General features: G+C 41.0%; 2 protein-coding genes across 3 annotated transcripts; one reads left to right on the top strand and one right to left on the bottom strand.

The window, feature by feature from the left end:
* Positions 1–4119: 4119 nt before the first annotated feature.
* LOC121911207 (zinc finger protein 135) lies at positions 4120–13863 on the bottom strand. 2 transcript variants are annotated; one of them, XM_042432488.1, is made up of 3 exons: positions 13677–13863; positions 9501–10141; positions 4120–7041 (listed from the first exon to the last, which is right to left on the bottom strand). In XM_042432488.1, the coding sequence occupies exons 2-3, from the start codon at positions 10085–10087 to the stop codon at positions 6117–6119; spliced, it is 1512 nt and encodes a 503-aa protein (XP_042288422.1). In that variant the 5' UTR covers positions 10088–10141; positions 13677–13863; the 3' UTR covers positions 4120–6116. The 2 variants fall into 2 exon arrangements, with proteins under 2 accessions (XP_042288422.1, XP_042288421.1); XM_042432487.1 differs by lacking the exon at positions 13677–13863 and adding an exon at positions 11857–11966.
* A 7127-nt stretch (positions 13864–20990) lies between these two features.
* On the top strand, positions 20991–23086 carry LOC121911217 (zinc finger protein 239-like). Its single transcript, XM_042432510.1, has 2 exons — positions 20991–21289; positions 21525–23086. Exons 1-2 carry the CDS (start codon positions 21118–21120, stop codon positions 22445–22447), a joined length of 1095 nt encoding a protein of 364 aa, XP_042288444.1. The 5' UTR covers positions 20991–21117; the 3' UTR covers positions 22448–23086.
* Positions 23087–24577: the final 1491 nt, after the last annotated feature.

Genomic DNA, 24577 nt, shown 5'->3' with positions numbered 1-24577 from the left:
ATATTGATCTTTCTAAACTTACTGATATGGACTCAGAGAGTGTTTACTGCCTCTGAGTGGTCAGTGTGAGTCACTACAACACTACATTACACTGATGTCTAACATAAGTCACACTTATTAGGATCAATATATAATAATCAATATTGATGACACCATGATGACAACAGTATGATGATAGTTTGAATAATATTCCAAGTCCACATCAGCATCGGTGTCTGTATTAATAAGTAATAATATGATCAGTGTTGTATGAAGAGTGATGCAGTTACTCACTCTGACCACTGGAGGTCGCTTTATTCTTCACCTCCTCAATGGAGGAGAGTAACTAAGTACATTTACTCCAGTACTGTAGGTAAATACAGTTTAGAGGTACTTGTACTTTACTTGAGTATTTCCATGTGATGCTACTTTCTACATTTCAGAGGGAAATATTGTACTTTCTACTCCACTACATTTATTTGACAGCTTTAGTTACTTTTCAGATGAAGATTTGACACAATGGATAATATAACAAGCTTTTAAAATACAACACATTGTTAAAGATGAAACCAGTGGTTTCCACCTTTTTGGCTTTTGACGTCTTACAAAAAGCAGTGTGTAGTCGGGGTCACATTTCACATGTCTATGAGTTGTTAACAGCTCCACCAAATAGTGATTTTTCCCTCTAAACTTCTCACATGCTTTCATTTCAATAAATGTTCAAATGATCCAATATTTCAGCAAAAATCAAAGATTAGAGAAAAAGTCCAAAAACTGAAAACAGATTTGTGTATCAGAACTTTGTTTTTTCTTCTTTCCTCTCCCATTAATCATCTCACCACCCCTCAGATTTATCTGCTGACCCTTTGGAGGGGCCTGACCCCTAGGTTGGGAACCACTGGACTAAACTAGCTAACTGTATATAAAGTAGTGTAAACTAGCTCCACCTCCAGCAGCTACAACAGTAACATGCTGCTCTAACACTGATGCTTCACTATTAATAATCTAATGATGTCATATATAATAATATATCAGTCAGAGGGACCAAACCACTACTTTTACTGCAATACTTTAACTACATCAAGCTCATAATACTTATGTACTTTTACTGCAATACTTTAACTACATCAAGCTCATAATACTTATGTACTTTTACTGCAATACTTTAACTACATCAAGCTCATAATACTTATGTACTTTTACTGCAATACTTTAACTACATCAAGCTCATAATACTTATGTACTTTTACTGCAATACTTTACGAGATGAGAGTGGGTCAATATTATTGAACTTAGTGTTGATTTATTGTATAATGTACAGTTTAGTTTTATATTTGAATCTGAATGAATGAAATAAATAAATGTCTGTGTGGACGTTTCATTAAAGTCTTTCACTCAGAAACATGTTTGTCTTCTTGTTCCTTCAGCTGGATGTTTGTTCTCTGTGCAGATTTGTTTTCACATTTGTCTGCTGAAAGTAGACAGTTTGAGGGCGGGGCTTACAATCATGATTTGTGACATCACAAATAGTTTGGAGCCAATCGTGGTTCAATATTCAGGCCTCCAGAGCACAAACACCGAGAAGGAGGAAACATCTGGTGTCCAGCAGGAAAACTTTAGAAATGAAATATATTTGCATATTTAGAGATTCTGACATTTTTAATGAGGATGAAGGAGGAATTCATCAAGACAACTGCACCCTCAGGTATAGTTATAGTGTTGTATTCAGAGGAGTGACTGAACGTCCGTGTTTGCGTGCTGAAAGATGACGAGCTGCTCTGACCGCAGGTGAAGATGTGTGAATGGACGTCATATTAACAGGAAGATCTCTGCAGAGTTGTGTGGGGGGTTTTTTTTGTGCAAAGAATGGGTTATTATGATACAGATTAAAAGACAAATTATTGTTCAAATTGTTATAAAAATGATGAGTACACTGTGTGTGAGCTTTACTATTTTACATAGATGATGATGAGCATCATCAGCTGACTCATCAGCTGACTCATCAGCTGAGGTTAAAGTTCAGTATTATATGGGGGACGTAGACGGACATGACGTTATGTATAAGTCTGTATTTGATAGATTAAGAAGTGTAATAAACCCTGTTATAAACGCTGCTTCTTCTACAAGAAAATTAATGCTGTTAAATGTTGATACTTCGGCTCCGCTCTCTATTGTTTAACCCTTTCATGCATGAATTATAATAAGCTCACTCAGTGTTTTTATTCCTCTTTAGGCATGAAAATAAATATTTGAACTTCGTTTTTTTTAAACATGCATTTTTCAAGGAGTTTGTCCAACTTAGTGGACAGATGATTAATTGTCATTTTCTCCCAACATAAAATCAATACTTGGAAATTTTAACAGTTGTATTACTCCTTAGTTGTTACTTGATATTACAACATTTTATGTACCTGCAAGGATCTGTTACTATAGAAGGATCGGCGAGATGTTCCTGAGCTGCTGAGCATTTCCGGCTGGCAGGCGGCCATCTTGGTTTTGAGAAATTTGTGTTGCACTTACAAAATCTGACCAGTGGATGGCAGCGTACGGGACGACACACTAGAGTCACCATTATAACCCCATGCATATATAAGAAAACAGCTTTAGAACAGCTGTCCACTGTAGTGACCAGTATGCATGAAAGGGTTAATGGTCATTCATGTCTCTTCCATCAACATGTTCTGGGTTCTTCATGTGTTTGTGAAGCTGAAGCAGGATTATTGATTAAAAACACAACAGAGGAAACTTTTTTTTTTTTTTTTTTTTTCAAAGGTTTATTACAAAACGCAAGACAAAACATGTCAACTGGGTTTTTATTCTATTGGCAAACACGATACAATGACGTACAACCTTCTATCTGCAGGGTGAAGCTTCGCTTGAAACCACGAACCAAAGAGAGAAAAAACAAACCCAAACACAACATGGATCTAAATGCAAAACTCCGCTGTGGACAAAAAGGAGGAGAACGGCTGCTTTTAAGGCCTGAAACTGAACAAACAAAACAAAAACAAACAAAACAAAAAAAAACCAGGAACATGAAGAGCAGGAGGAGGAACGCACCGGGTGCTTCTTTATCTTATTTTCTATGGGATGTTTCTAGTGCGGCTCCGACTTTTTGCCACCTAAACACATTTATAAATACCATTCAATGAAGTCAAATCCAATTCACACACTAAAATGTTATTCACAAACAAAGCGTCCGCCGCCGTCAGACGACTCGGAGGGCAGGAAACTAAAAGTGAAGGAGGGGGGAGGGGGGAGGAGGAGGAGGGGGGGGGGGGGGGGGCGTGGACTTCAGGGTCCGCCGGCGTCCACAGCTGATTTATTTGATTTTTTTTTTTTTGGCTAAAGCTGGTCCATCTGTCAGAGAGAGAGAGAGAAAACTCTGACTCCATGTTTGGTCCAAGACGTCAACAATTCAAATCACCTCCAACAATTTAACAAGTCGGACAAAAAAAGCCGTTTCCGTGACGTACGAAGGCTTCCTGAAATCCTCTTTTTTTCCCCAAATCAGCAGATTTAAACGTCTCAGACAGACGTCCGATTAATGTCCACATTAAATTTGTCACAAAATCGAACATTTACCTGTTTAACTGTCGTTTTGGATCATTTTAGTCAAAATGTGCTGAAATAGAATCTGTCAGATAAATCTCAGTGCTTTTATTTTTAGGCCTCGTTTCCCAAAAAGCATCTTAACGTTTACTTTACGGCTCACAGAATTCAGTCAATTAGCATTTTTTGCCATCAAAAAGGGAAATTCTGGTTCATTTCCACCTGATGTATTTCCCATAAATGCTGCCGTTGTGTCTCTCCGGGTCGCCTGCTCAGTAACAGACAGATGTGGATCCTGACGGCGGCGCCGCGGCTCCGTCTGCTTCCCCCTGAATCTCTCGAACGAAGCCGACGAGCACAAATCACCACGTTTATAGAAAACACATCAGTTGAGATCGTTCTCATTCTACTTGTGGAAACAGCTGCTTTATGTTTGTATATTTTGGTCCAGATGTTTCTGTTTGAGTCCAGATTCGTTGTAAACCCCCCCGCCCCCCCCCCCCCAAAAAAGTGTCACAACATTTATTAACATTTATTTCTACCTGCTCACAGAATTCGTCCTCGTTAGATTAACTTGTTTGAATTTTCTTTGACCCGTTTCAGTCCAGATGTTTCCTCAGACAGACGTCCAATTTTAAGTCCAAATTTGCTGAAATTCACACATTTATTTTGTGGAAACAGCTGCTTCCTGTTTGTATCTAATTAATGACGCCAGAATCTCCCGTTTATCAGAGAATTTACCAAATTTGTCGCCTATTGAACTTTTTTTTCATCGTTGCAGTAAATCGCCCGAAACTGTCACAAAATCATCATCATTCTAATTTACTGGACGTCTGCTGAACGACGCGTCGGAGTCTTTTCCTGTCTGCTGTTGATGATGATGATGATGAAGATGATGATGATGGTGATGATGCTTAAAGATGAGGGTGGCGGTGGTGTTGCTACGGTAACGAGGACAGCTAGGTCAGGCTTGGCCGCCTAGATGCTCCTTTTTTTTTTTTTTCTTTTTTTTTTTTTAAACTTGTGAATCACATTTAAATACCATTTATATTTATATATTACAACATTATTCCAAATTCATAAATAAGTAGTGCAGTTTCCTCTTCCATCTCCACAAACACGACGACTCTGCTGCTAAAACGAGAAATCCAAACGTCAGATGCAGCAGGTCGGTCAGAGCAGCAGCAGCAAAAAAAAAAATCAAACACACCCTGCTGGAAAAACTACAAATATGGCCGACTAGCTGCAGGTTATAGTCTTCATGCATACGTTAACGTGGAGGAACGCCGGCTCCGACCAATCAGCACGTCTGCTCGGATTTCACATCTTAACCTTTTTTTAAAAATGTTAAATATCAAAGCTATAACACAGTTAACCAATCAGAACATTGTGCCAATAAGAACTTCAGCCAATCAAAATCACTCAGGAGGGAACTGGTCGGTGACGTCTGAGAGGAAAAAAAAAAAAAAAAAAAAAAAGGTAAGAAAGAAAACAAAGATGGAGACGAGCGGAGGAGTCGCTGCTCCGCCTCCGATCAGACCTGTACGGAAGTTTATTAACGTCAAAACTGACAATTATTTTTAGTTTTATACCAGATTTCTAATTTTTTCCCCTAAAATTGTACAAAAGAGGATTGAACCTATAAACAGGGCTGCAACTATCAGTTATTTTCATTATCAATTAATCTGCTGATCTTTTTTTTTTATAGATTAATCATTTAGATATGAAATGTTAAAAACTAATAATGGGAAAAGAGTGATGCCTTTCATTAACTTGCTACCGTCACATGTGAGAAGCTGGAACCAGAAAATGTTTTTGTGGTTTTTGTTTGTCGTTAATAAACTTCTGTAAAAAAAACAAAACAACAAACTGACCTGCTGCAGTCTGATCTCAGCACCTTTATAAATAAATTCAATCAATTACTGTTGGTTTCAATCATTTCTGTGGAGACTCAGTTTCCCATAATGCTCTGCATGCTGAGTTCTGACTGTGAGTGGTCAGATCTACAGGCCCCCCCCGGGGGGGGGGGGGGGGGGGGCTGATGGGAAATATGGCGGCCTGAGACGGACAGACGAGAAGCTGACTCTGGTTCCCAGTAGCTCCAAGCTCGCTCCCTAAGTGGCTGATGGGAAATGGAGTGCGGAGAGAGGGGCGGGGATTGAGGCGAACAGCGTCCAGGTGCAACCTAACAGACAGGTGGAGGGGGAGGGGGGCGGGGCATCAGGGTAACACTTTAAATCTAATCCCATCCTTAAGAGCAAATCGCTAACGGTCAGTTCTGATCATATATGGATACGACCATATGTGGAGATCCCCCCGCCATACGACCATATATGGATGTCCTGCTGCTATCTACACCAGAGAAGAATCAACCAGTTCCAGTTCCCGAAACCTGGACAACCAAACTTACCCAGAATCTGTCCCCAACTGGTCCAGAACTGGTGGGGAACTGGTCCAGAAATCTTCCAAAATTAGAACCTTTCCAGAACTGGTCCCAAACCAGTCCAGAACCAGTCAGTGCTGATTCAGAACCAACCTAGAACAGGTCTAGAACCAGTCCACACCCAGTTCAGCGCCGGGTGACGTCACTCAGAGTCGGACTCTAGCGGCGCGGTCTCGTCTAACACGACTCTCTTCCGGCGCTTGGCGGCGGCGGCGTGCGCCCGCTGCTCCTCCTCCATGTGAGCCTTCTTGTGGCGCGAGAAGCTGGACGAGTGCATGAAGGTCTTGTTGCAGGCCGCGCAGGTGTAGGTCTTGGTCTTGGCGGCGGGGAGTCCGGTCTTGATGTGATGCTGCTTCTGGTGCTGCTGCAACTTCCCTCGCACGACGCCGTCCGCCGCCCGGTGGGTCTGCTGGTGCCGCGCCAGGCTTGAGGCGTGGCTGAATCGCTTCCCACATTGGCTGCAGCCGTGGCGACCGGTTCCTCCCCCTCCCCCGCCGCCGCCGCCACCCCCTTCCTCCTCCTCGGAGAGGGCGGGGCCTCGCCTGCCGCCCCGCCCTCCCCGGCGGCGGCGGTTCTTCTTGCAGAGGGTGTAGAAGTTGGGCTTGTCGCGGGAGCAGAGCTTGAGGCGGATCTTGAGGTCGGACGAGCTCTCGCCCAGGTTCTCCTTGCCGGGCGTGTAGTTGTGCAGCAGCTCCTTGACGTGGGTCACCTGGTGTTTGGACAGCTGCGTGGACGTCCTGAAGCTCATGTCGCACTGCGGGCAGGCGTAGAACTTATCGCCGCCCTGACTCTGAACGATGGCGACCGCCGCCTGCTGCTGCTGCTGCTGCTGCTGCTGCTGCCGCTGCTGCTGCCTCTTGGTCTTCTTGTTCTTGCCGCTGGCCTTCAGCGAGTGGCGCAGGGCGGCCATGTTGGGGCCGAGGGCGATGTCCTTGGGGATGCCCTTTCCTTTCTTGTGGATGAGGCGGTGGCGCGACAGGCTAGAGCTGTGGTTGAACTCCTTCCCGCAGATGTTGCAGGGGTGGATCCGCCTCTTCCCGTGCAGCCGCAGGTGACTCCCCAGCATCCTGACGGGTCGACAAATAACAAAAAATCAGATCAAACTACTTGATCGAGAAAGAAAAACAAACCGGAACGGTTTATTACAGCGTCCACACTGACGGGAAAAAAACACTTCTAGAGTCAGATTTAATGTATCTGTGATTTCCTCCATTATCACAAAGCTGGATCACCATGGTAACCAGCGTGGATCACCATGGTAACCCTTTCGCTGCACAGCGAAACCTGATCCAGAGCGGCAACAGTGCGACTGCTGAACCAATCAGATCGCTGGAAACACAACAACAACAATAATAATAATAATAATAATAATAATAAAGTGATTTCTAATAAAGATCAATATCTATGTTTATAGATCAGAAGAATCACTTTAATTACTATGATTATAGTTTAGTGTCAGGATTCTTATCAAACAGCTGAGCAGCGTTTGAAATGTTTCATACTTTCAAATATCAATAATAATAATAATAATCATCTTATCAATGAAGAAACCGATGAAGATGATTCATCTGAGCAGACGTCTGATGTCAACTTTCACATTCAAGTTCAATAACAACTTTCATTATTGATTAATCTTGTGTTTATTGGTAGATTAAACCGAGAATCAAACAGGAAGTTCAGACTGTTTCTCTGCAGCTCAGAGAACAACAACAACAACAACAACAACAACAACAATAATAATAAACTCCAGACAGGCCGGGTCTGTGATAAAACCTATTTACAAGCTAAAGTTCAGGTTGAGTCACATGACAACCGGCTGAATGAAGACGCTCAGTGAGCTGCTGCCACCTGCTGGTCAGACGGATGATCTACACGTCTCAGTAGAGTCTGATCGACTTTATTCAAAAGATATTAAATATTGATTCTTGATGGTTTGTCAATAACTTGCAGGTTGATTCATGTTTATATGTTTTATTATGTTTCTGTTGTGTTGTTTGCAGCTGCGACGATTCGCTGAATCATCGATCGGTTGAGCAACAGAAGATTAATCAGCGAATATTTTGATAATCGAATAATCGTTTCAGTCATTTTTTTTGCAGGTTTCAGTTTCTCAGATGTGAGAATTTGATGTTTTTCTTGTGTGATAATATACTGATTTCAACCGTCGCTGAGACGTCACACGCTGCTGACAGTTTATTGATTATTTACCAATAATACTGAGTCTGATATGATCCAACAACAAAGATGTAATATGTATCACTGAAACCAGGAAACTCATCGCTCCTCATCCTGCTGGGAAACTATTGATCGACCAGAGTCTGATCCTCTAAAGAGAAGAGGATCATACACAAACTGGTTACAGAGTGGAGCCTCTTCCCTCACAGAGGATCTTTGATCACAAACAGACGACTAACGGTTTATTTTCATTATCGGTTATTTTCTAAATTAATTGATTAGTTGTTTGATCCATAAAATGATAGAAAATGGTGAATATATGGATCAATAACGTCATCAGATGTTTTGTTTTGTCCACAAATCAAAGATCTTCAGTTTACTGTCAGAAAATATTCACATTTAAGAATGAAAATGACTCAAAATGATGAAATCTGTCGTTTCCTTGTGTCTCGAGTCTTCTTCTTACTGATAAATATCTTGTTTCACTTTCTAATAGTTCAACAGGAAGTGAATCAGTGTGAATATTAACTAGTGACAGATAATAAACCAGTGAGTCGACTCTCAGCCACAGAGGTCACAGAGGTCACAGAGGTCACATCAACTGATCAATGACTTGATCAACAGAAGAAAAATAATGAATCTTCTAAATGTGGATTTATTTCTTGTTGTTATTATGTTAATATTAATTCAATGAATCTAAAACGATTGATTTTCTTTGACGACAGTAAAACTGAACTGAAGTCAAGAACATTTTTATTTTTACGGATCAATTATCACAAATCATTAACTTTTACAACATCTGTCTTTAAAGTTCAGGAGTCTCCCGCTGCTCACAGGAAGGAAGTGATTCAGATTCCTGGTTTGTTAAACGTGAATATTTTCTGCTTTCTTTACATCTTTTTACATCTGATGACGTCGTCTTTAGGAAACATTGATCCACGTTTCACTATACAACTGATCAATTTATTGAGAAAATAATAAAATAATTATTAGTTGCATTTTTTAAGATAATTGTTTTGGTGTTTTTTTTGCCTTTATTGGACATTAAAGAGGAAACGAGGCTCCTGAACCAGACCTGAACCAGACCTGAACCAGACCTGAACCAGGAAGTACAGCTGCAAATAATCAGTATTGATCGATTAGAAAATATCGATCAGTGTCTCCTAAAGATGACATCATCAAATGTCTTGTTTTGATCTTCAGTTTACTGTCAGAAAATCTGTCAGAATCTTAAAAAAATGACTCCAAACAATTTATTGATGATTAAAATAGTCTCTGATGAAAACTGATCGACTCGTCTGATCAATAAGAATATTTGGGGGTTGATTTGTGAGATCATGTGCGTACAGACCTGCTGCCTTTGAAGCTCATCCCGCAGTGTGGGCAGGTGTACCGGGCCTCCTGGTGCGTCGGCTCCAGCGCCCGTTTGGCGGGCGGCGGCGCTCCGGCGCTCTTCCCGGTGTGCGTCTGCTGGTGGCGGTACAGGCTGGAGGCGTGGCTGTAGCACTTCCCGCAGTAGCTGCAGCGGTACTGTCGCTCGTCCGGCTCGAAGTCGGCCTGGTCCGAGTCGGCCTCGCCGTCCAGCTGGCTGCTCCCCGCCTCCACCAGCACCTCGTGCTGCTCCTCCTCCTCGTCCTCGTCCTCCTCCTCCTCGTCAGAGTCCGTCTTTATCTCCACGCTCTGCTCCGTCACCTCGCAGGGGTACACCTCCTCGTACGGGGCGAAGAACGCCTCGTCCGTCTCGATCTTCAGCTGGTCGGCGCTCAGGTCCGACGGGTCGTCCGAGTCCTTCTTCACGCAGGAGATGGTGAACTTGGAGCCGACCTCCGCCCACTTCACCACGTACTCGATGGGCTGCGTGTCCAACTCCACCGTGATGAAGTCCGCGCCCAGAGCGTCCGACTCCGACACCGCCAGCTCCGCCTCCGAGTCCTCCATCCTGAACCAGAGAGGAGAGCAAGGTCCTGAAGAAGAGTCGCTTCAGGGGAGCAGCTGGAGGAGGAGGGAGGAGGAGGGGGAGGAGGAAGAGGAGAGAGAGAGAGGAGGAGGAGAGAGGAGAGAGAGGAGGAGGAGGAGGAGGGAGGAGAGAGGAGAGAGGAGGAGGAGGAAGAGGAGAGAGAGGAGGAGGAGGAGGAGAGAAAGAGGAAGAGGAGAGAGGAGGAGAGAAAGAGAGAGGAGGAGAGAAAGTGGAAGAGGAGAGAGGAAGAGGAGGAAGAGAAAGAGAGAGGAGGAGGAGGAGGAGAGAGGAGGAGGAGGAAGAGAGGGGAGGAGAGGAAGAGGAGAGAGGAGGAGGAGGAAGGAGACAAACAGGGAGGAGGAGGAGGAGGAGGAGGAAGAGAGAGGAGGAGGAGGAAGAGAGGGGAGGAGAGGAAGAGGAGAGAGGAGGAGGAGGAAGGAGACAAACAGGGAGGAGGAGGAGGAGGAGGAGGAAGAGAGGGGAGGAGAGAGAGAAAGAGTTTATTATTATTATCAGCTGATATGATGACACACGAGAGATTTTTATCGACTGTTTTGTACTTTAACATTTTGATTATTGATTAATATGGAAATTGATTCTTCAATCAACTGATTGTTGGATCAATAAAATAAACATCGTCAGTTTCTAAGAGTCCAAATCTTCAAACGTCTCACGACTCTTCCATCATCAGTGGACGATGATAGAAAACAGAACTATTGACGATTTATTTGAAAGTTGATCAGCTGATCGTGTCCAGTCTGTCCACCTTCTTCTTCTCTGATATTTACTCCTTACAACCAGTCAGCCCATTAATCAATCAGTCGGTTCATAGAAAATAAATCAATGCTCGTTACTGCAGTAAAAGAAGAAGAGACATTATTTTAAAGTTTTATCGTTTTATATCAATTGATTAAACACAGTCATGTGATATGAATTATTAAACACTTTTAAATCCGTTTTCATAGTTTTTATTTATGGTGTGAATGACTGTCTACACTTCACTCACCTGTATGAAAGGTTCTGTACAAATAAAGTTACATCAAATATTTTATTTAAAGCTTCATCATCTCAGTGTGAAACTACCACAGATGTTTATACACACATATATACAAATATATATGTATATAAAGAGAAATTAATAGACGATAAGCTTCATTTCATTCTCTCACAGACCATCATCAACTGAACTTCATTCACAAATCTGCCATTTTTAACGTCACTCAGCCTGTCGGAAGCCCAACCGACGCGACGGGCGGACTTTAACTCGTTAACGGATTATTATCTCACTCATCAAGCTCGGATGCATCAAATGAAACAAACAGAATTAGATTTACATGAAATATCAGCATATATATTTCCAGATTTCCTCGTTATTCCTGCGGTTATTTGTTAAACACTGAGCACAGCGCGGAGGGCGGCTGCTAGTAGGGCATCCATTATTAAAGATGACTTTTCATTCAAATTTACAGCTTTTTTGCGGCTCGTCTGAAAGCCGAACTTACTAAAAAACCCTTTCATTCGTAAAATATCTTAAATCGTGTTAAAGGTAGTTTAATGTTCGTCGTAAAGCGCTGCGGGTTAAAACAGCAGGTTTTTTGAGCGGAGTTCAGGGGCTTGGCCGCACTCGGTCTCAGTGACGTCAGTGATGAGGAAGCTGAACGTTAACTGTCAAAATGAAAGAGAAAAGCGCGGGATAAACCGGAATATTACCGGATTTAACGGTGAAACGTGTCGGGATCCGGTTACTCACCGAGCTTTCGGCGGCGGCAGAGCGGCGTAAACGTTGGATTTTTACCGGTGAAACGGTCACAATAAACAGGAAGCAGGGACGCGGACACAAAGCATTGTGGGAAAGGATTAAATGGGGGAAAAAAACCCGGAAGTACGGCAGATTGCCCTTCAAAATAAAAATCACTGTCAAATAAAATGAATAAAATATAAACTAAAGGATGCAAAAAATAAATATATAAATTGATTAATAATAATCTAGATTAACGAGGAGGACACTTAATCTCAAATACTGTGAAAAAACTGAAATATTGGATTTCCAATTCATCCTAAACACAAAGAAATACATTTTAAAACTGTCAACGTATCTTTCAAATGAATCCATCACATTTAAACTGGATTCAGAAAACTGTCAGCTGAGCAACACAAATGTAGAAATAACAGAGTTTTACGTTTGTGACATGATCCAAAACTTATGGGAAATCCTTGCATGATTGGCTGAGCTCCAAATCCATAAATATCGATTTCTTCTCTTTCAAAACCATCCAGGTAGAAGGAATATTGGAGAACAAGCGTATTGGTTTTATAGTTAATAATATCATCATCATAACCAAATACTATATATACATAAATGTTGCTTTGCTAATCCCCCCATTGTGGATTGCACTAAAAATGAATTTACTCTGTTGAACAAATATATTAAAAAGTCAGAATATAGTTTATTCTAGCTCTGACTCAGTTCCTTATTTTTATTTAATATTATTTTTTGGATAAACTTTCTATACTTGTATATTGCTATATACATCTTATATATAGCAAATATATATATGTTCCCATTATGTTATTTAAATATATTGAGTTATTTCAACATTTATATCCTGTTTGTTTTCAACAATAACTATTTTGTTGTTCTTTCCTGTAAACAACTGATGATTAAATGTTTCAGAGACGTTATTCTGTTTTGGAAAGATAAGTTTAGCTTCCATGTTCTATGTGTTATAAATAAAGTTCCTTTCATATATTAAAATATTATAAATTCTACTCTACTGTACTATTCCAAAAGATAATCTGTATTATTATACATTATGTAATAACATAATATATAAAACATGATATATTCCAGCGTGACGATAAGCTGATTAATGGATTAGTCGATCGATATGAGAACAAATTAACGGTTTTAGTCATTTTTCAAGCACAAATGTGAAGATTTGCTGCTTTTCTTTGCCAGAGATATAATTTCCTCTGTAATAACTAATGATAATACTGATATTAACAACAGAAGATATTACAGACACAGCAGGAGGCATAAAACATTATGTTTGACATTATTATTGATCATAATGCCAATCATGTGATTAATTATAATAATTGAGGTTTTCTACGTCAACATCCTGACATGAGATCCTGATCCTGAACATCAGCGTATTTCTGTCATTTCTGACATGTTTCTTGTCTCCTGGTGGAGGTGTGTTTCCACGGAGGAGGAGGAGGAGGAGGAGGAGGAGAGGATGAAGAGGATGATTTGAAGGAAAAGAAGGAGAGCAGTAAATATTCAGGCCTGCGGTTTGTTTTCTGTCACCGCAGCAGCGTCACCGCTTCTCTCTTTAAAAAGACGTTTTCTGAATCCAGCATGAACCGGCATTGTTCCGGTATTTCTTCCACATGCTCAGCCTCAGCGGGAACATCTGCTGTCTGCCTCCAGCTGGATGTCGAGTCTCAGCAGATTTCCATCCGGACATCAGCTCACATCCGCACCGCCGCCGCTCCGCCTCTAACCCCGCTGCCATTTCGGTTTTTTACCGTCAAATCACGAAGATAACTGTCAACGCAAACACTTACGAGTCAACCCGGAACGGTCCCGCTTCTCCCGGTTCGGCCGTGGACGAGGATTTGAGTCAGATCTCGGTGCCGCACCTCTGTCACATCCCAGCCGGAGAGCAGGAGCTGCCTGTCGGCTAGCAACCGCTGCTGCGACGCCGCGGAGGCGGAGAGGCGCGGCGCGGCGCAGAGCGTCAGGTCGGTGGGCAAAGTGGATGAGACACTGCGGCGCGGAAGCGGCAAACGGAGGATCGTCCAGATTCCTCTCCGGCCTGTGATTGGTGCAGCTCCTGCGCAGCCTGCTCGGTGCCTCCAATCTGATTGGCTGTTGGACTGAAAACCCGCAAACTCTGCCTTTAAATGTCGCGAGGTGTCGTGAAGCATCGGAACATCCCGAATCTGACCCATAGATGTATAATAAGAATATTATCTTATAATATATCCATGATCTGACCGAAAGATGAGCAGATACAAGTACATTTACTCAAGTACTGAATTTAAATACAGTTTTGAGGTACTTGTACTATACTTGAGTATTTCCATGTGATGCTACTTTCTACATTTCAGAGGGAAATATTGTACTTTCTACTCCACTACATTTATTTGACAGCTTTAGTTACTTTTCAGATGAAGATTTGACACAATGGATAATATAACAAGCTTTTAAAATACAACACATTGTTAAAGATGAAACCAGTGGTTTCCAACCTTTTTGTCTTTTGACGTCTTACAAAAAGCAGTGTGTAGTCGGGGTCACATTTCACATGTCTATGAGTTGTTAACAGCTCCACCAAATAGTGATTTTTCCCTCTAAACTTCTCACATGCTTTCATTTCAATAAATGTTCAAATGATCCAATATTTCAGCAAAAATCAAAGATTAGAGAAAAAGTCCAAAAACTGAAAACAGATTTGTGTATCAGAACTTTGTTTTTTCTTCTTTCCTCTCCCATTAATCATCTCACCACCCCTCAGATTTATCTGCTGACCCTTTGGAGGGGCCCGACCCCTAGGTTGGGAACCACTGGACTAAACTAGCTAACTGTATATAAAGTAGTGTAAACTAGCTCCACCTCCAGCAGCTACAACAGTAACATGCTGCTCTAACACTGATGCTTCACTATTAATAATCTAATGATGTCATATATAATAATATATCAGTCAGAGGGACCAAACCACTACTTTTACTGCAATACTTTAACTACATCAAGCTCATAATACTTATGTACTTTTACTGCAATACTTTAACTACATCAAGCTCATAATACTTATGTACTTTTACTGCAATACTTTAACTACATCAAGCTCATAATACTTATGTACTTTTACTGCAATACTTTAACTACATCAAGCTCATAATACTGATGTACTTTTACTGCAATACTTTAACTACATCAAGCTCATAATACTTATGTACTTTTACTGCAATACTTTAACTACATCAAGCTCATAATACTTATGTACTTTTACTGCAATACTTTAACTACATCAAGTTCATAATACTTATGTACTTTTACTGCAATACTTTAACTACATCAAGTTCATAATACTTATGTACTTTTACTGCAATACTTTAACTACATCAAGCTCATAATACTGATGTACTTTTACTGCAATACTTTAACTACATCAAGCTCATAATACTTATGTACTTTTACTGTAGAAGGATTTTTCATGCAGGACTTTTACGTGTAATGGAGTATTTTTTGCTGTATTGCTACTTTTACTGCAGTAAAGGATCTAAATTAATCATCAGTTACTGATTATGTTTCACAAAATATCAACTTTTTATATTCAGATCACGTCGCTGTCTGAGGTTCTCGTCCTCTGCTGCTTCACACACGGTGGATAAAAATGATTGAAAGGTCTCAACTCAAGGTCTACTTTCTAGCTTTTTTTGAGCTTTCAGCTGCATTTCATGGTGTTCATCGTGAGTGACAGGAACTGGCTGGTGTCTGCTGAGGTTATTTTGTCACTGTCACACAATAAGCTGCTGAATCTGAGATTCATGTGTTTGTTAAAATAGATCAGACTGAAGACAAGACAGATTGTGATGAAGGTGTGTCCAGTATAAACAGCAGGACTGATTCAATAAAAAACCTTTTTCAGTGTTCATATTTTCCATTTTAAACACTTTTTGTTTTTGTTTTTGTTGATATTCTTCCACTGCAGCGTAACAGGGAAACAACAATAAACTGCAACTTTGGAAGGAATCTGTTTTACTGCAGAAAGCTCATATTAACTTCAGATAAACCACTGAATACATATGTTTATATTTGATATATCTCTTCCATCTCTTACACATTCCTGGTTGATATTTTATACTTTACATTCTCCTCAATTTAAACTTGTAACAACTCTTTTCACTTCAAATATATTTTGCATGTTTTTCGCTGTAAATTTCTACTCTTATTTTATATTATTTATGATCATCGTAACATCAAGACAAATCCCTTGTATGTGCAAATAAACCAGTTTTTGCCTGTGATTAATGTCCAGTATGAAGGTGCTTCAGTGTTCAGACTGTTGGTTTCAGTCTGCAGACATGAAGCTGCAGTGAGTCTGAGTCACCAGCAGGTGGCGCTCTCTGCCTTCACTTCATGCATCACATCATCATCATCATCATCATCATCATCAGCTCTAATAATTTCTTCTTTAACTACATTTAGCTGTTTATATACTTTCAGGATGTTTCATGCAGGACTTTTATTTTGATGTTGCCGTATTGATACTTTTACTGCAGTCAAAGATCTGAATGTTTCTTCCACCGCTGATGGTGACAGCAGGGTTTTAATGAAGGGATTTATTCTGTCATCTACAGCAGATTCATGAAACATGACGTCAAAGTTTTAACCTTTACATACTTATTTTTTACATTTGAGAGCAGTAAAAACACCTGAACACTGTGTTCTTTTAGCTCCAGAATACACAGAAATAAGAATATTTGAACTTTTATGTATTTTTGTTTCTTCCTTCATATTCAGTTAAATCGTTGTGGCTGTTTTAAGTAACAACAGACCAAAATAATATAGTGTGTTGTGAATGTTTTGTTATAAAAACCTAAAGAATAAAGTCTTTCTGCTCTCTGAAAGCTTCATTAAGGATTAATTGCCTGTTTATTAATGACTGATGAGGTATTTGTGAATAAATAATAGATTTGTGGTTCAGGAATGTGAACAGTATGTGACGGTTAAACTATAAAAGTTAAAATTTCAGCTTTCATTAAGGGGACAAATATTTGAACTGAAGGTCTGCTGTTAAACTTTTCAGTCCAACCAACAGTCTGAAACCCCAGAATATTAAATTTACTACAATTTAAGAGCAAGAGAAGCTCTTTTTCACATCTGAGAGGCTGAAACTTGGAAAAACTCCCCAAAAAATCATTAATTATCATCATAGTTGTTGATCAATCAATCAATTAATCAATTAAACGCACAATATGTAATTTCAGCCGCTAGGCGTCTCAATCAAAACAATAACAAAAGACGGAGTGTGATGACGGTGTGAAGCAGCAAGGGATCATGGGAGTTGTTGTCTTCGTTATTAGATAAGCAGCTTCACCAGGATAGGATTACTCCAGTGTTCATCATTCAGGATGTTTTTACAAACGGACCCGGAGATTACAGGTAAAAACACTGAATAAAGCTGTTTCACCTAAAAAAAATCAGTGTTTCTGCGACGATGTACGGCGACCACCGGACTTCCGGTACGGGCTGTTAGCTGAGCTGCTGCTAACACTTGTTCGGTTTATTTCTCTTATAACTTTAGATCCAGACGTTCGGCCGGTTTCTACTGGGAGCCGAATTATCCACAGAGGTCTCCTCCTCTCCAGAAACAAACGTACACGCAGATTAAAATCGTCAAAATACTAATTAAAGCTGTTTTACCTAAAAAATCAATATTTCTCCGACGATGTTTGGTGACCAGCGGACTTCCTGGAGGGGCTGTTAGCCGAGCTGCTGCTAACGTTTGTCCAGTTTATTTCTCTGATAACTTAAGATCCAGACGTCCAATGACTAAAATCCTTCTTCCGGCTGAAAGATATAGTTAAAAACCACCTAAATTTATCATGAAAATGTGTCTTAAAACTGAATAAAAGTCCATTTATAACAGTTTGTGTGGAACAACCACAACGCCGATGTATTATCTTGTATGTGTGTAGGTTACTCTTTGGTAGACGCCATTGTAGCGGACAAACACAGCGCCGCCGTATGCATCTGGTGCGTGTTTACTCTTTGGTAGAGGAGGTATGACGCCATCGACAGGCGACCAAATGAAACGGTCCGTTACTTTGATTAAATTACAGATTTCTCTGGGTTTGAAAACTGTTGGAAACATTTGGGATAATGTAAGTACACAACTCAACAACATGTATAACATAGGTCTAGTTGTTTTTAGACATTTTAATGTGGAATAATTACATATTATACCTTTAATCGTTGCAGCTCTATTATAAAAAAGTCAAAATAAAGTTAAATATTCATCTGTAGCTCACATACTAATTCTTCAGTTTGTTCAGTCCGACAGATTCAGACGTAAACGGAGGAAACAGAAACTGTTCGTCACATGCAGACTCACAACAACAGTCGACTCTGTCAACTTAAACTCTTCTGTTATTGTCTTAAGATCATCATCGTTATGCCGCCTTCACAGTCAAAAGCTCATTGTAAGACTTTGTCTCTCTGCTTCCTGTGTGAAAATGTTCCCAACAGGTTCCATCAAAGCTGAGCTGTGAGACTTTACTGCTCATCAGACGCAGGCGGAGACTGAGAGAAACTCTCTAAAGATACGGCGAATTAATTAAAAATACCTGATGGGTTGATGAATACACAGCTGTATGAACAAATACTGAACTTCACTCAGTGTCTCTTCAGCCCAGCAAACTGGGATCCACATTTGCAAATGTGAACTCTGAAAGACAACTCGCTCTCTGCGAGTTCATCTTTAAATTTCCACCACAGTTTTATATGTTCATGTCAGTTTGAAGCTCATGGAAACGTTTGAAGCTGCAGGAAACTGTTCAAACCTCAAAAACTCCCAGAAAGTCCAAACTAGAAATGAATCTAAATCTCTGCTGCAAAACTCTTCTGTTTTAGAAAGAAATAAAACATTTTAATTCATTTATTTTCTGATAATGTTTCAGACAGTTTGTGTTCCGTCTGTCAGATCCTGATAAAGAAATTAAACTATAACAGATGTGAAAATAAAAAACAAAACAAAAATGCCAAACACAGCTGAGTCCACTGACCCTGAGCGCTGTGTTTTTCCTGATGACCCTGAAGTACACACACAAACACAGCTGTGTCAACTGGTCTGAGCATCTGCAGGTCGGGGGGGGGGGGGGGGGGGGGGGGGGGGGGGGGTCAAAGGTCACAGCAGAGCAGAACTCCATTCAGGTAAACATTTATCATTCAGAGACGTACTGAGAAAAGGTTGTTCATACATCACATGTACAGCTGCAGCTATCAATCATCTTCTTTATTGATTAATCTGTCAATAAAATATCAGAAAAAGTGAAAACTGTTCATCAGAGTCTGAGCAGACCCGAAGCTCAAAAACATTCAGTTTAATATCATAGAAAACAGAAAATGAGAGGAATTATTGATTGATTATCAGAATAGCTGGCATAGCATGTCGATCACCTCATCAATTCATCTGAGAGCATGTGACAGCTGCAGACTGGAGGATTTGACTTGTTTCAGTTCATGAGACTCGACTGACTTCAACTGAGTCTAAACGAGGCTGGTTTATTTAAGACTTCAGATCTGATGTATCAGCTGACTCAAGACTTGACTTGGAGCTCGGCGGTGGCGGCGGCGGCGTCTGATCTCTGATGCGACTACAGGACGGAGTGTAAACTGTTGTGAGGTCAGTTTGTGATTGACAGTAACAGGCTGATGTTCCTGGAAACAGACTGTTTGTCACATGTTGATCATCTCTCTGTGAGTTAAAGATCTTTGATCTTTGGACTCACCTGAAGCTGTTTGATTGACAGCTGAAGGTAAACAGCCTATCAGAGTCTCCTCAGGTCAAACTCAGCACTTTGTTCTTATTGGACAGACAGACAGGTGATCGGAACATATTGATCTCTGATCATTAGTGTTCACGCACTCTCAGATACAACACACAGATCACAGACCTGTGGTTACCATGGTAACAGCAGTAAGAACTACAATATTTCTCAAGTAGCTACAAGTACCACAAACAGCACTGCAGTAAATGTACTGCAGTAAATGTACTGCAGTAAATGTACTGCAGTACATGTACTGCGTTATGAGCTGTCACTGGTCTCTGTGGGTTTTTTTAAAACTGAGTCTGTTAAACATGTGCAGTGATGTCATAGTGATGTAATAGCCATCTATCAGCGTGCTCCTGGTGATGGGCGTGACCTCCGCAGCAGTAAACAGGAAGTTTATCAGTGTTAACAGTGTGTGTGTGTGTGTGTGTGTGTGTGTGTGTGTGTGTGTGTGTGTGTGTCTGTGTGTGTGTGTGTGTTTCTCTTCATGTCATTTGAGTTGAACCATCTTTCGTTCTCATGTTTAAAGGATGGTTCTCGTTATCTCGTTATTTTGGTGATGTTGTCCATCATGTCCATCAGTAAGAACTACTGAAGTACAAGACTGAGGTACTTGTACTTGTGCTTTATACTTTTACTCCGCTACAACAACAGGAGGAACGATTACAGCGAGGAAAACCTCTTTCAGTGTTCATACAGACACCTGACTTGTTTTAAAACACACGTCCTTTAATAGCAGAGCAGAACATTACAAACACCACAACAGACTGCTAGAAGATTTGCTGCACACATTAAAGCATGTAAGCTTCCTGATGAAGAAGCTTCTGCTCTGTTCCTTATTTCCAGTCCAGATCCAGAAGGTATCTGTATCCCTCCACCACCTCCACCTCTTCTCCAAGAAAGGACAAGGTGTTCATCCAAGTCCTGATCCTCCTAAACCAACCATCTCCTCAGTCTCGGCCACAACAAATCCTGAAGCTACAAGCGAATGATGTGAGTTTTTGTGAGTGTTCCTCTAGTTACAGTGATGAGCTGCACAGCTTGACATGTTGCTTTAAATCAAGTCGAGTCTCCGCCGCAGAAAAATACTGAAGCTTCTGCATAACGATGCTGATTAACTAGAAACACAGCTGTGAAATAAATGTATGTATGAATATAAAGAATTTTCCACTTTCAGGTGTAAAATAGTGAAACAGCAAATATCAACACAGCAGACGGTTCTTATGTGCAGATATTGCTGATTATTTATAAACCACAGACACTGAGTCAAGTCGTTACAACAAGCGGAACGAATAAACCACAAGATCCCGCTGTCGGAACTTAACAGTGTAACACCGGGCGGAAGTAAACAACACAGGAGCTAGTAGCGTTAGCTGCTGGGTGTCCTGTGTATAGAAGAAGCTTCTCAGCAGGAAAATGACTCGTCTGACTTGTAATTAAAGCAGCAATGTCTTCAGTTGAGAGTTTGAGAGAGTTAATCAACGAGCGACTAACTGCTGCTGCTGAAGAAATATTCCGAGTTTTTCATAAAACTATCGTCGAGTATGAAACAGAGATCGACCGTCAGCGCAGACTGCTGGATATCATTTGGAAACCTGAGATAAGGTTACAGAGAACAGGTCTGTAAAACCTGGACTGGTTTCATAATATAAAACAGAATAATTAGCTTTATAAACCACCGCAGTGTTTAAATTATATACCTGTAATTGTTTGCTCAGGTGCTAGCTTGTGTATGATGAATTATGTTTATTAGCTGCATTAGCATAATAATTAGCTGCTATGAACACTGGATTAATCCGTTATATAATGCATATAAAGCCTTTATTAAGGAGTCTTATCGTGTTTTCTTTCCAGAGCTCCCACAGCAACATGTCTGGAAGGAAGAGGAGGTTCTGGCTGACCAGGAGAGGAACTCCAGTCTGGACCAAGAGGAGCCAGAACCTCCACAGATTAAAGAGGAAGAGGAGGAAGTCTGCAGCAGTCTGGAGGGAGAACAGCTGCTACTCAAGCAGGAGACTGAAACCTTTATGTTGACTCCTACATGTGAGCAAAGTGACAACAGTGAAGATCAGACTGAGGACTTGAGTCCTGATGAAACTCAGAGTGCAGCAGAGGAAGAGCATGTTGTCAACATGTCAGTTAAAAGCTCTGTGGGACCAGAACCAACCAACAAGGACCAGCTGCTCCATCACAACTCTCATGTAGCTGAGAGCCGAGATCACAAAGGAGGCAAACACGGAGTCTCCACCACATTAAAGACTCACAGTTACACAGACAAACAGTGTTTTAAATGTGACACATGTGGGAAAGTTTTTAAATACAAGTCTATACTGCACAGACATCTGAGAGTCCACACGGGCGAGAAGCCGTATAACTGCAACATCTGTGGGAAAGGATTCTGTCAGATGGCAGATGTGAAAAAGCACATGAGAGTCCACACGGGGGAGAAGCCGTACCCCTGCGCCATCTGCGGGAGAAGATTCAGCGACGTAACAAAAGTGAAAGTACACATGAGGACGCACACGGGCGAGAAGCCGTACACGTGTAACACCTGCGAGAAAAGGTTCTCTCGGCTGGGCGTGTTGAACCTGCACATGAGGATCCACACGGGTGAGAAGCCGTACGGTTGCAGGACTTGTGGGAGAGAGTTCAGACACGGACATCACCTGAAGATCCACATGAGGACACACACGGACGCTCTGGTGAAGTTCTCCAGGTTCTCTGAAGAACCAGACGAACCCAGTCACAGCTGTTTATCTGATATGAGGTGGATTTGATACGATGACTGAACACATGATAAACGTCCCTCAGAAACTGAAATGAACTGAGAGGTTTCATGATAATCGTTAGAGCAACAGCAGACTGAGAGAAGTTTGAAACTCTGAGAAAAGCTAATCATGTGTTTGTTTGTGTTTGTGTAACTCAGTTCTGAGGAGCACGATGGACTGACTGACTTTTACTGCTGTCAGATGAATGAATCTGTTCAGAGAGACGGCTGCAGATCAATATTTACAATGTACAACGATCAGTTTATGAAATATAATTATTGTTATGAATGAGACTATTCAACAGTATGTTATTAAAATGAGCTGTAAGTTTTTCTGACTTCAGATTTGAACTGTTTTATGTGGAAACATGTTTGTTTTTAAATGTTTGATTTTCACAGGAAACAAAAGCTCGATATTAAAATAATCTAATCAATAATAAACATATCGCTCTAAATGGAGCCACTTATTGATACTTTAACTACATTTATACTGATAAAACAGTGATGTCACACACAGAGGATGATGTCACACACAGAAGATGATGTCACACACAGAAGATGATGTCAGGTTGTTTTATTACTGTAGAGAATCACAGCAGAAGGAGAGTATTGATGACATCACAGCTCTATATGATAGAAGCCCCCCCCCCCCCCCAAAAAAAATTGCACCAGCACTTCAATAAAAAGCACCAATCACTGCTGACTGCAGAGTCATGTGACCTGTCTGCTGACAGACTGCCGGCTGCCTCCACACAAGGCATTCTGGGACATGAAGTATCCTCGATTTGCCCTTCGACGAGCTCGTCCAATCAGACGCTTCAGCTTAGAGCCTTGAAGACTGAACTCAGGGCAAAACGAGCAAAACTTTCAACAAACATTTAGATAAATTAAATAAAACCAACAGCTGAGTGTGTAAATTAGACATGAAACAGGAAGTCAGCTTCACAGTAAAATCTGACTGCTGAATCAGCTGAGAGGCAACAGGAAGTGATGCAAGCAGCCGGCAGTCTGGACAGGAAGTAGATCTCTGCAGGTCAGCAGTTTCACAGGAGAAACCAATCAGACGCTTCAGGGAGAAAAAAAAAACAAACAAACCAAAAAAAACAAAACAGAAAAAAGGGATATTCCAAAAACAGGCAGATTCTGTTAAACAAGGAGATTAAGATTGTTGGTTAAAATAATTTTGGTTAAAATAAAAGCTACTTTACAGCTAACTTTAGTCCCGCCCACAGCACATGTTGATACCCTGTCCCCTCTGACTCCGCCCCCTCACTTCCTGTCCGGATCAGCTGATGACAAACTGCATTCTGGGACCTGTTTCATCACACGATACCAAACTTCGGCCTGACTGATGGAAACAGAACAGACGCTGACGTCACGGTCAGCAGCCAATCAGGAGAGCTGCTGCTCTGAACGAATCATTCCTGCATTGTGTTACACGCATATATAAATATATATTTATCTTGTTACATATATGTCGTTCTTACAGGCCGACATACTAAATAACTATTACTTTTTGTTTCTTTTTTTAAATACAGCTTCCTAAGAGAAATATTATTCATGTCTCCGCCCGGTTGCTGCAGGTACAGTTAAATCAAGCGCACCTGCACCTACTCAAATTATTTCTTCAGCTGCAGCAGTTCATCGCTCGTTAATTAACTCTCTAAAACGCTCAACTGAAGATCTTGTTGCTTAATTACGACTAAGATGCATCGACTCGGAGACTTTTAGGGGTCAGCTGATCAATATTTATTTATTAGTCGCATCACAAACATGGCGTCACTGCGGGGACGTGACCGCGGCGTTATGGTCCGATCTGTCAGAGACGAGACTCGACATGTTGTTAAAGTTCTGTGTGAGCCGGAAAGTGAACGTTATATTTATCATAAACGCGGGTGAGATGAAGAAAAATCATCGTTAATAAAGCAGTTTTTATAAAAACTATAAATATCAGCAGAAGAAGAAGAAGAAGCAGGAAGCTGTTGGATGAATAAAGTGCTGACTCAGCAGGAAGCTGGCAGACGTGTTCACGTGTTTGTTTGGCGTGTAAATTCATTTCACACACGCATGCAGAGAGTTACATTTAAACTGAAGCGACGCGCACACACACACACATGTTCAGTGAAACAGGTCCCAGATC

Source organism: Thunnus maccoyii, chromosome 14 (genome assembly GCF_910596095.1).
Source record: "Thunnus maccoyii chromosome 14, fThuMac1.1, whole genome shotgun sequence".
Taxonomy (NCBI): domain Eukaryota; kingdom Metazoa; phylum Chordata; class Actinopteri; order Scombriformes; family Scombridae; genus Thunnus; species Thunnus maccoyii.
The sequence above is the reverse complement of the archived record's forward strand: the minus strand, read 5'-3'. Positions and strand labels throughout refer to the sequence as shown.